The following is an 11,829-nucleotide window of genomic DNA, read 5'->3' as shown; positions in this document are numbered from 1 at the left end:
GTTGATTACTATATGAAAGCAGGGAGACATGAACTGGACAGCTGTTTCCATAGAGAAGAGAGAGGAGAGAAGACAAGTAAGAAGAGAAAAGTCAAACAATTCTACATGAAGTGATTCTGTTTACAGAACTCAGAAAAAACACAGATCTGAGATCCAGCCTTCAGAAAGTGGTTTACTCCTTTAAGCAGGTACCTTAATTTCCCTTTTAAGATCCAGGTTAGATAATTTTCGTCTTGTTTTATTCAAGAGCTTGTATTGTCAACTTTCAGAGAAGAAGTGTGTGACATGTCCCTTATTAAGCTGTAAAATATGCCTGTTGTTATAGGAAAAGGTTCAAACCAATAGTGGACAGTATTTGATTGAAACAAAGCTTTTCATTCCAGCTTTTACACCTTCATGATGTAAATTCAGGAGTGATTCTTGAATACATAATGAACTCCAGTTGATCTTGCACTATAAATCTTTGGCAAGCTGGAAGGGGCAGAGTTGCTGTTCAAGTAATTTACATTTTCCAGAGTTGAAGTTCATCGCTCCTTCAAAACTTAAAAATTTAATATTTCAAGGAACCTTTTTAAGATATGCATATATCAGGATTTCTCCAAGGCACATGAAAAAGAAAAGAAAATGGCTATTGGCCAATAAAAATAAGTCAGTGATCCATGTGTTTCCCATATGCAAACTACCAATGTTTTTCAGATCCTGTCATATGCATCATTGCTTGTTTTATGATAATTATTAGAACTCATTATTATTAATATTCCAACCCTTCAGCTGGACCACAAGCCATTAAGCAGTTTATCAGCTAGCAAAGAGCTCAGCGCTATTGCCATATTGGTATGGTCCCCAGTAAGAACTGGCTCAGCAGCACTAAACACTGAAATTACCTACATTGTTTTATTCATTAGGCACATCTTAGGCACATCTGTTTTTAAAATTAATTTTAGAAGTTCTATAAAATAAGGGATTAAAATTATCCTACAGATTCATTGGGCTACCAGACTTTCAAAACATGAGTCCTTTAGAAATGTCCTCTTGACTTTGTGCAGAAGCAGTGGCAGACAATTACATTTAAGATCTGGCTAGAGAAGTAGCTACCTCTACTTGTTTTCTACCAGTTTTTTTAGTACCCACACACAATATAGGTGACAGAGCTCCATTTCACCTTGGCCAAGAACTAGTCAAACTCATGTCTTCTATCTCCAGAATGAGTTCTAGTCACCCAGCTGCTCTTAAAAGGTGGGGAGAGGGATGATTTTCATCATTCTGGCAGAGGTATATTCCTTCTATTTTCCATAAATGAAATCAGGATTCAGGGGCTAGAAAACAGATACCTGACTCCAGCATAATGGTTGGGGAGAAAAGATAACAATTTCATAGCACATGTCTCCTCATGTAGACTTTTCCCTTGGCAGTGAAAAACCCCAGTAAGAAGGGCAGAATCAACTAATTTTCCTCATGACCAGCATCTCAACTTTTCTTATGTGTCCTGAGGGTTGCTCGGATCTCATGCACCAAAATAGAGGACACCACCCATGGCCACAGGACTTGCACTCCTTTAGGAATCCTGATCTAAGTCCTTTGCTGCACTACCCCCTGAGCATTTAGCCTCATGGGATCAACCATCCTGAGGTATATTTGCACCATTAAACATGCAGTCACCAGCTATTACAACTTCAGCAGTCTTACCTCTCATCACCTGCAATGGAGCAGGAAAAGCAGAGCTGATCATAACAGTGTGATTTGAAAAGATGGCTAAGAGATGAATTTCATCAGACCAGGCTTCTCTCCTACCCCTCGTTTTGCCCATTTCTGACCTTTTGTAAATCCCGTTACCACGAACATGAGCAATTTATTTTCCTGGTCTCCTTTCTCCCGCCCTTACCCCCTCGGACACCCTGGGACGGACCTGACCACGCCGCTTCTGTGCGGGGGGCCGGAGCCGCCCCTCTGCCCACGAGAGGGCTGTGACGAGCGGGCGGCTGTGGAGGTCGGTAGCGGCCCCAGCACCGAGCCCAGGAGTCAGTCCCGTTTCGGCCGGGCCCGGTGGGTTGCCGAGGGCAGTCGGTCCCGTCGGTGCAAGGGACGCTCCCGTCCGCCTGCCAAGCCGTGAGCCCCGCTCCGGGCGGGCTGGCTCACGGTGGCCGCGGGCTGCGCACGTCAGGGGAGACACCCGTCATCACTGTGAGATCCCGGCATATATAGGAGATGCGGGGGCATCGCCGGCCGATCGCAACCGCTCCGTGCCGGGCACGGGCTCCGCAGCGCTATGGCCGTGGCCCTCGCCCGGGCGGAGGGGCGAGCAGGTGAGGGGGCGGGCTGCGGGGTCGGGCCGGGCGGGGAGACACCCCGACATTCCGCGCCCCGACGCCGCCGCCCTCTCCTCAGATGCGGTTGCGGCGCTGGCGCTGCTGTGGCTGCTGGTCTGCGCTCCGGGGGACGCTGGCTGTCACCCCCTGACCGTGGCCGATCTCTTCGACCGGGTGATCCGGCACTCGGGCAGGATCCACAGCCTCTCCACGGCGCTCTACGCCGAGCTGGTGAGTGCCGGGCCGGCCCCGCCGCCTCGGAGCTGGGCTTGCAACTGCCCTGGGATCGGCTGCCGACGGGCGGGATAGAGGAAAAGGTGGGGGGATGTAGGGGGGTGGTGGTGCTCTCGGTGTACGTTTAGGTGTTCTTCTGCCGTAGGAAAAACACTTTCCTCCCCGTGATAACGAGCTGGGGAGGCCCGCTCGGAAGTGCCACACGTCGGGGATGCTGACCCCCAACGGCAAAGAATACGCCCAGAAAATCCCGGTAAGGGCAATGGCGGCGTGGGCTGACAGAGACAGAGCAAAAGGGGGCACCGCGAGGCTTGGGAGACGGGAAGGGGACTCCGCAGGTCACACCGCCTTCTTTCTCCCTGGTCTGGAGAAAGGGGAATATACCTCCTGTCCTGTCAGAACCCCAAAATGTCTCATTCATCATGCGGTAATGGTCCCCCACTCCAGTCGGGCTGGAGACAGGCAGAGAGGTTTTTGTGCTTCCGGAGGTTCATCAACAATCTGGATGAAAGAGGCTACTAAGTTTTGACCCCAAACATGTGCACATCACAGAGATATTGCATATAAATCTTAAATTATTTGAATTTTAAATCTGTATGTGGTACCTAAAACTGGACCGTAAATACTAGTTATAATAAGGATATTGCAGTAGTACTTTGTCAGAATGACTGACAGACATCCTTTGATTTTGTTGAGGCAAACTCTGTGGAACAAAAACTTAGAAACTTTTGTGTGTGGCAAATAAGTTATATTAATCAGTATCACTGCAAAGTACAAAAAGCAATCATGAGAAAGAAATAACAGTCATCTCTGAATTGGTAGTTAGATAAGGGGAAAAGAACAGCGGTTTGTTTACATCACAGTTGTGATGGCAAAGAGAAAAAAAAAATCATTATTAGTTCAGAGAAGAGTAGGAAGAGTTTGCTCCTATAGAGAAAAAGCAAATTGCGATGTTGGAGATACATCAGTGGGAGACACTTTTGCCTCTAGGAGACAGACAAAGACAAATACTAACATTTTGGTTTTTGGATGTAGTGGAATGAGGAGATTCCCCCAGGACGTCCTTCTAGATGGTCCCCTGGAAGGGCAATGGGAAATGAGGCCCTGCTCGTGTTAGCTGAAAACATGACAAGTACAACTTCTGGGTGTTACTATATATATACAAATAACCAGAGACAGAGTGGTGTTTAAGTAGTCAATTGCAGATGTAAATCTTAATCCCACTGAGATTTCATAATGAGACTAAGAGTATTCATATGATCTGCTGCAAAGTAACAGACACATTCTCTACTGCTTCAATTTATAAGAGAGAAGAACTAACTCACGTGATACTGAAACTTTTGCAAGCCTGGAAAGAACCACTTTCCCACTTTAACCAGTATATTGAGCACCATCAAGAGCTACCTGATGACAGCCTTAGCAAAGCTAAGCAAATCAGCAATATGGTACGTGAGCTGAAGACTGGAGTCGAGAAAGTAACAGAAAAGGCAAGATTTTTGATATAGCTTTTATTTATATCAGTTATGTGGCATGGGTGACTTCAAGGAGGGGGCAATGTCTGCTCCCACTTGGGCTTGGAAGCTCTTATTCAGCAAAATGCAGGACTTTGTTAAAGATACAGTCATTTTTCTGTTAGAGGATGTGACTTAGTTATAAACTGGCAGAAATGTAGATGGCCTTATAGAAGTCCATATCTGTGAGGCAACATTTTAATTAATATGACATACATGAACAACACACAAAAGTACAAAGGCTAGAGCCCTTTGTAGCTTCATATATGAGCCAGGAATGACTTGTTTTTTCTAGGCCAGTAGAGAAGATGTGGGTGAACCATGATAAATGCTTAATAATTGTGTTAAGTTTTATTTGGATTTACATTCTAAGCAAGTCAAGTATCATTGCTGTCTGATGCAAAGAGCTCCTTCCTAAGGCAATAATTTTATGCTGGGATAAGTTCTTCAAGACAACAGTGGCATTGTTTAAGTCTGATGTCAGTCACAAAACAATTTCAAAACTCCATTCCAAATTATGGGAGATTATATATAAATCATTGGATGAAATTCTTTGTTATTTCCATTTCTGTCTTCTCATTACTAGCCAGAAGTCCTGACCTTTGCCTTTTTTGTGCATTTATAGCTAAAATTAACTGTGGTTTTGGCTGAACAAATGAAATCTGTGTGCCTGTTCTCTAAAATGGCTACACTGCCAGGGTGTTTGTTTCACTAAAAAAAAAGAAGTGATTAATAAACTAGTATCTTACACTAGTAGATCACCTTTCAACTTTATGAACACAGGTGGGGAACACAAGTTTTAAAACAGTAAGCAGCTCATCACTAGAATAGGCTGAATTGTACCCTACCATAAAATGCAGTCCAGGTTAGGGTGACTCTGAGTTACAAATGGAAACTCCATCATCCAAATGCAGCCATGGTTCTGGGTTAAAATGGCCTTGAAGTTCAGATGTCTTCAACCTCAAAGCTTGACCTCTGCTTCAATCTGTAGCTGAAGCAAACTCTAAAGTAGCTACACACTTTTGGTGTATTTAAATGCTTTATTTTTTCTAAAACACCTTTGAAGCTATTACTAAGAGGGAAACAAACCTTTGAAGTATTGACTTCTCTGTGCCATGGATATTTCTACACAGGGTAGAAATACAATTACAAAAATTAATGCATTGCATATTTTGCATCTGTGTTTTTCTGTTAATAATTAGGAAAATTCTAAACTTGCTTTTGTTGTGAAGCACCTACTCTGAGAGGTGATCACAGCCTGTAGAACACAGATTAAATAAACAGCACTGGCGGATGCTCATGTTAGAAGCTTCCCTTCACAGAAAGCATTAAAATAAATAGCTAAAAAAAATCTCAAGACTGATTTGCTATAATACTTCAAGAGGAAATAAGGATTACCAAACCGGGGTTCCTCTACTTAAACTCAGATGAAGTATTCATTACTAGCATATCAAGAAAATTCAGACTAGTTAAAAGTTGCAGAGATACCATAAGGATAAAAAGTCAATGTTATTCTATGTAAGGATCTTTACATATACCTTTAGTAAGTATGTGAAAGATCTGGAATAGCACAGCCCAAAGGAGTGACACCTCAGTTGTCTTCTGCAGTAGTATTTTCAAGGTTTGTTGTATGTGTAGTTACAAGTTGAACTTCTTTGCCTGTTTCCAATACAGATGCAGTCAATGGGGATCATCAGCAATTCATTAAATGGAATGGCATCATCCGAAGGCACCGGTTTATCAATTAGTAATGAAGCAAATATGATGAGTGACTCTGACTTCATTCACTGTTTTAGGAGAGATTCCAATAAAGTACAAAGCTACTTAAAAATCCTCAAATGTAGGATTATGCCAGAAAATAGTTGCTAAATTGTAATCCCTTGACAAGTAGTCTTCAGCATGTTGCTTATAAAGATTTAAAAAAATAGAACTTCTAAAATATCACTTTCACAGTAATTTTAATAGGAAAGTGTTTTTTAAATCCTTTGGAAGCTGACACAGTTGACTAATGCAGATGAAATACTAAATAAAGCCTCGTGTGTGTGTATGTCGGTTAATGCACCAATAAAAAGGAGTGCTCTAGCATTAGATAAATAAATGTTCTTGCATGTTACACTGTGGCAGACTATACTATGGCTGATTCATACAGTTTAGATAAATACACAGAATTACAGAATGGCTTGGGTTGAAAGGGACCTTAATGATCATTGAGTTCCAACCCCCACTCCACCATTGGCAGGGATGCCATCCACTAGATCAGGCTGGTGAGGGCCCCACCCAAGCTGGCCCTGAACACTTCCAGATATGAGCCATCTACAACTTCTCTGGGCAATGTATTCCAGTGCCTCACCATGCCTTTGAGTAAAGAACTTCTTCCTGACATCTAATCTAAATCTCTCCTATTTTAGTTTAAAATCATTCCCCCTTATCCTGTCACTCCTTATCCATGTACAAAGCCACTCCCTCTTTTTTATCAGCAATCTTTAAGTCACGTAAGGCTGCAATGAGACTTCCCTGGTGCCTTCTCTTCTATAGGTTAAACAGCGCCAACTCTCAGACTGTCTTCATGAGGTTCTTGTAGGCCCACTTCTTAAGCTTGTCCAGGTTCCCCTGGATGACATCCCCTCCTTCTGTTGTGTCAGCTGCATTGCTCAGCTTCATATCTGCAAACTTCCTGAGGATGCACTCCATGCCACTCTCACTGTCATTGAGGTAAACGCTGAAGAGCACCAGTCCCAAGACAGAACCTTGAGGGACACCACATGTCACTGGCCTCCACCTGGACATAAGAGCCACTGTTCAATGTCCTGGGTGCATCCAACCAGTGAATTCCTTAACCACCAAATAGTCGAGCCTTCAAACCCATGTCTCTCCAATGTGCAGATAAGGGTGTCAAGTGGGACCCTGTGGAAAGCCTTACAGAAGCTGAAACATTGGTACAACATAGTTGAAAGTAAGATTCAATCTGTTAAACCTTGGTACATCTGTATACTATCAATAAAGTATATTTTTACCCTAAGAAAATGTTTCCCCCCATTTCTACATACATACCTACCTGCAGAGTATTGCTTAACACTGAAGAGGGGCATTGATGTTGATCAGCTCATTTAATGGCAGGGCCTATGCCAGACTTTTACATTCACATCATACTTCTTACTGATTTCTTACATATATGTCCCATAAAATCTAGTATTTTTATTCATTTTGAATGCTCTTTTATATCTGTAATGGCTTCATTGATTTCAGTAGAAACTCCTAAAGGAAAAGTTTGTGAAAAGTAAATCAGAACTCTGGTCCAAATAGCATTTCAGTCTAAGGGCTGAGCAGGGAGTAGCAATAAGTCTCTTTCCCATTCCACATGCTGACACAGGACTTGGGTTTTACAGTAATGATTACAAACTCCATTGCAAATAAAAATATGAAAGCTGTCAGATATTTTAAGGAAATCACATTTTCCTAGCAGCAGGGTGGTGCTGCTGGCTGTGCATAAAACAAAACTTTTTTGTAGTCAGAGTCTGAGACGTTTAAGCAAGTAGATAAAATCAACATGGATTTATCTTTAATATTCTTTACTTTTTTACCACTAAATGCTCTTTTCTGGCCTTCCATGATCTTGATGGTTGCTGACAGTAGCAGGAGCTCAGGCAAGCAAGAACAAGGAGTAAAATGCTGATGATTATTTAATAAAGACACTAAATTTGGGCTTGAGAAACCTAGCAGAGAAAGATGTCAAAGAAGCATTTATGCAGACCAGAGAAACAAGATTTTATTTACATGCCTGTGACTGCAAATATCCTCAGATATCTCCTATCAGGTAGATGGCTGATGTACTTTTGCAGCTAGAAGCTGTGAGTGTTCACAATTTGCGTCTGGTCCCTGCTGTGTCAGGTATAGTGGAAAGGCAATGGGTTACACTGCGCTTGCCCTGAAGAAGTTACTAGCTGCAGTTCCTCATGCAGTAAGATACCACAAACACACAACGAAATAGCAGCATTCATGGACAGATTTTGAGGAAGTTCTGGAAACAAAACACAGCTCCAAAAAGAGCAAAGGAAGACTCCTCTGAGGAAACAGACAGAACCAGAGGGGGACGACCACACTGCCTGCATCTAGCTGCGATCATAGAAGATGTAGTAGCAATTAATAGCTACTACAATGGAGCATTAATGCGGCCATCTGGAGTAGCCGCAGTCGCGGAGTACAGCAGCCCGCTGGCAGTGTGTGCCTCCCATGCCAGCGAGGGGTCACTGCTGGCTCCCAAACGCTGCAGCGGAGCGACCGCCCTTCACTGAGGAGACAAGCGGTGCCAGGGTAATAACGCCGCGTACCGGCACAGACATGCCAGCCACCCTGCGTCAGAGGCGAGGGGTGACAGACACAGGCGGGGTCACTGCGCCCAAGAGGCTGACGGCAGAAAGCTCCCTCCAGACCGGCTGTGGCCCGCCCCGCTCCCCGGGGCACCGCGGACGACGCTGACGCGCCGCGCCCCGCGCTGCCACAGGGTGGGAGGCGGTCGTGTTCCCATGGGAGGTGGCCGTGCCCCCATGGTCCTGCCTGGTGGCAAGTAATTGCAAGCGAATTGCATGGTGACTCAGAAATCAGCCGTACCCGCAGCTGGCAGGACGTCCCAAGGGGTGCAGCTGAGGGTCAGGCGGAAAACCTCGCAAACAGAACAGGTCATTCAAAAAACTCTCACCTCCGCCAAAGTGTTAAACCCCGGGAACGTTTTGCTGTACAGAAATGTGAAAACAGAGAAAATGAGATAGTGGGTAGCACACAAGGAACAGTGCATCTAAGTGTTATCCACAGTCATTCATCCTCATTAGTGTTACATTTCAGTTTTGCCTTTGGCTGAAGCGAGGCATGTTGGTAAAACAAAAGCCTTCCTATATTGCTAGCATTGCTTTGCTTCCACTTGCGATTGAGGAAACAATTGAGCAGTGGGCTGACAAGGGCATGGTTTTCTCTGTGGCCACCGATGCCTCAAACAGAAAAAAGATGGTTGCTTTCTGCACAGGGGAATACTTCATCTCCTGCATGATTTCCTCCAAGACAGCAGCATAACTGGTTAGGAGAATTTGATAATGATAAATTGTGTGCTACTATCAACAGCTTTGGAGTTTGAGAATCCATCACTTTTATAGCAGAATATTAATTTAAGAGAAACAATTCTGTAAAATTAATGTAAAATCAGAAAATCAGGATTGGCTTCCAGTTAAGCACAAGCATCACGTACAACAAAATAGGTAAGTAATGGTATAATTTCAATTTGTATAATGATCTCTTTCTATTAAACTTTCTTGTCAACCAAATAAATTTAAGAATTAAAAACATATTCACTGTTCTTCAGACCTTATTCCATGAAGCACTACAGGATAATCCCAGAATACTGACATTTTTGTATAGTCCAATTATTTTTTTTCAATTATTAGATTTGGCTTTTGCACATCAGAGATTTCCTCATCATAGTGTTTCCATTTTTTCAGAATTATGAAGGATACAACAGAGACACTCCCAGTGACTGAAAATTCATTTTGTTCCTTTCATAAAGCACTAAATGGTATTGATAGTGTATCTTAAATTTAGACTGAATCTTGTATGTGCTGATGCTTCCATGGTAGATTAAGTGGCTAATGTCACTCATAGTTTAGCTCTTATCTAAACCCATGATCACAAAACAGAAACAAATTGAAACTGTCTTCTTTGCACAACATACATGTATGTTCAGCTATCTGCATTCAAATATTGACCTGTAAATAAAAATTACTTGGAAAAACTGAAGAATTCCTCAAGGTTGGATGCTTCTAAAAAGTGGCATTTCTGTGTGCTTTAGAAAGCACTGAAAGATCACTATAGAGATGTTACCTTCTGACATCCCTGTCCAGCATGCCCAGCTTCAGCACTCAGAATTACAACCAATAAAAAAACAAGGAGTTGCCATTCTCTGGCCATGAATTCTGGTGCAAGTCTGCATGGAGGAATTTCAGACCTAGGTTTAACTATCCCAGTTTACCTTCCAGTAAAGGTGAGCAGCAGTCACCAGGTACACAGCTTAGAAGCATGGTCATTTAAAGACTTCCTCAGCTGCCAAAAATTTCATCCACTGTGAACCTTTCCCTGTAGGGAGTTTTTTTGTCTGTAGGTCTCCCCGTAGTTCAAAGCTGAGTCTCAAGTTAATTGGATTCTAATTCCTCTCTGTTCCTTTCTAAAGGCACAGGATTTACAGCTATCATCATGAAATTGGTTTGTCTTTCCTTCTAGTATGTGAAAATCAGTAACAGTCTAGTTGGTAGAGGGTGCTGAAGCATGTGAATGTACTTAATTTATGTCAGTCTTTTGACTGCAGAACATACATTCATCAGAGGAGCTGTGTGGCTACAGTGATGGCAACTGGTATTTAAAACCCAGTACTAGTAAATCACAGCAGATAAAACAAATCTGATGTATTACTGCAGCTCAGGAGTGACATTTGACCTTTGTACTACTGTTCTGACACTGAAATTAGTAATGCAGTTTTGTGCCTTAAAGCAGCCCTTTTCTCAGCAGATCATAACACTTACTTCCTGTTTGGCAAAGGATCAATAAAAACAAGATAACTTTCAGAAAATCATTTTAGACTGTAAATATGTACAACTAAAGTTTAAGTGCTGACACACCTGTGGTCAGCAAATCCACTTTTTAACAATGTTACATGAGGTCCATGGAGGAGCTAGCTGGCCTCTCATGTTCACAGGCTCACAGTCATTCACATGCAAAAAAAACGATGACTGTGGCTGTGCCTGATATAGACTGCAAAAATCTGCATTGTGATACATTTTAAAAGTCCAAGAGCCAGACCTAGAAGGAAATCAGCAGCCTTTTCTTGGGTATCAGGGAAGCTCCTCTGCCTGACTTTAAGAATATACTTTCAAGATCCACATTCAGACCCATATGGAGGATCTTCAATAGGTGGGATGAGAAAAGTCTCTTCTGCTCCTGAGGCTGCTGGGTTGGGCAGAGAGAGATCTCTGTTCAGCAGCATAGCCTGAGAACATGGAAGTCTGCAGCTCAGTTAACAAAGCGAGTACTGAGTCTCTGTCTTTCCTCCCTTTCCTTGTTGTATTCTGTATTACATTAGCATTGATAAGTTGCCAGAACAAACAGAGAGGTGCCCAGTGAGTATAAGTATCTGCTTTGTTTGCAGCCTTTGAAGAGATGAGGTTTTTAACTGTAGTTTGCAATTTGAGGTACCCGAACTCTCCCAGTCCCTGGATCTCAATAAATGTCCATCATAATACTCCACAGCCAGTAACTGTAGTCTCAAAATGCTACACACAGGAAATACCTCAGATACCCTACAACCATGCTGCAAGATCATCCATCAGATCAAATCTTTGAAGTCCAAGTAGCATATTACTGATTTTAACCTAGGTGTCACTGGTACCTACCATGTCACTCCCTTATACCGGCTGCACTACACCTTTCACCTCTGCACCATGTCTGTTATGAAGCAGTTCAAATACCTGCTGGGCACTTTGCATACTTGTGCTCTCTTTGTTCTTTCTAGAACTAGTATGCATACCATATTTGAAGAAACTAAATACCACTTGATCCTTCACAAAGACTGGCACTGTAAAAATATTTTCGTATTTGTACAGGCTATTTCTCATTTACCAAGTTTTCACAGTATGGACTGAAGGGAACCTTCTACTTTATATAGCACAAAATCAGAGGAATCAAAATTGTGTGTTTCCTGGGCCTAAATCTTAATTGAATCAGACTATTTTAGATATAATTGA

The 11,829-nt window shown here is 42.7% G+C and overlaps 1 protein-coding gene across 2 annotated transcripts; it reads left to right on the top strand.

Annotated features, from left to right (window-relative positions):
* The first annotated feature begins 2,214 nt into the window (after window positions 1-2,214).
* LOC128807617 (prolactin-like) lies at window positions 2,215-7,024 on the top strand. Of its 2 annotated transcripts, none has more exons than XM_053978114.1 (5): window positions 2,215-2,303; window positions 2,386-2,537; window positions 2,686-2,793; window positions 3,848-3,985; window positions 5,726-7,024. In XM_053978114.1, exons 1-5 carry the CDS (start codon window positions 2,267-2,269, stop codon window positions 5,918-5,920), a joined length of 630 nt encoding a protein of 209 aa, XP_053834089.1. In that variant the 5' UTR covers window positions 2,215-2,266; the 3' UTR covers window positions 5,921-7,024. The 2 variants fall into 2 exon arrangements, with proteins under 2 accessions (XP_053834089.1, XP_053834088.1); XM_053978113.1 differs by having other exon boundaries at window positions 3,848-4,027.
* The last annotated feature ends 4,805 nt before the right edge of the window (window positions 7,025-11,829 follow it).

This window comes from Vidua macroura, chromosome 5, assembly GCF_024509145.1.
Source record: "Vidua macroura isolate BioBank_ID:100142 chromosome 5, ASM2450914v1, whole genome shotgun sequence".
Lineage (NCBI taxonomy): Eukaryota > Metazoa > Chordata > Aves > Passeriformes > Viduidae > Vidua > Vidua macroura.
This window is presented reverse-complemented; position numbering and strand designations above follow the sequence as displayed.

What these genes read in the sequence shown, in the direction of transcription:
- LOC128807617 (XM_053978113.1), top strand. Translation starts at nt 2,267, where the DNA reads ATGGCCGTGGCCCTCGCCCGGGCGGAGGGGCGAGCAG. An exon ending in CCGGGCGGAGGGGCGAGCAG is followed by an intron (nt 2,304 to 2,385) that starts GTGAGGGGGCGG and finishes CCCTCTCCTCAG; the next exon opens with ATGCGGTTGCGGCGCTGGCG. An exon ending in CGGCGCTCTACGCCGAGCTG is followed by an intron (nt 2,538 to 2,685) that starts GTGAGTGCCGGG and finishes CTTCTGCCGTAG; the next exon opens with GAAAAACACTTTCCTCCCCG.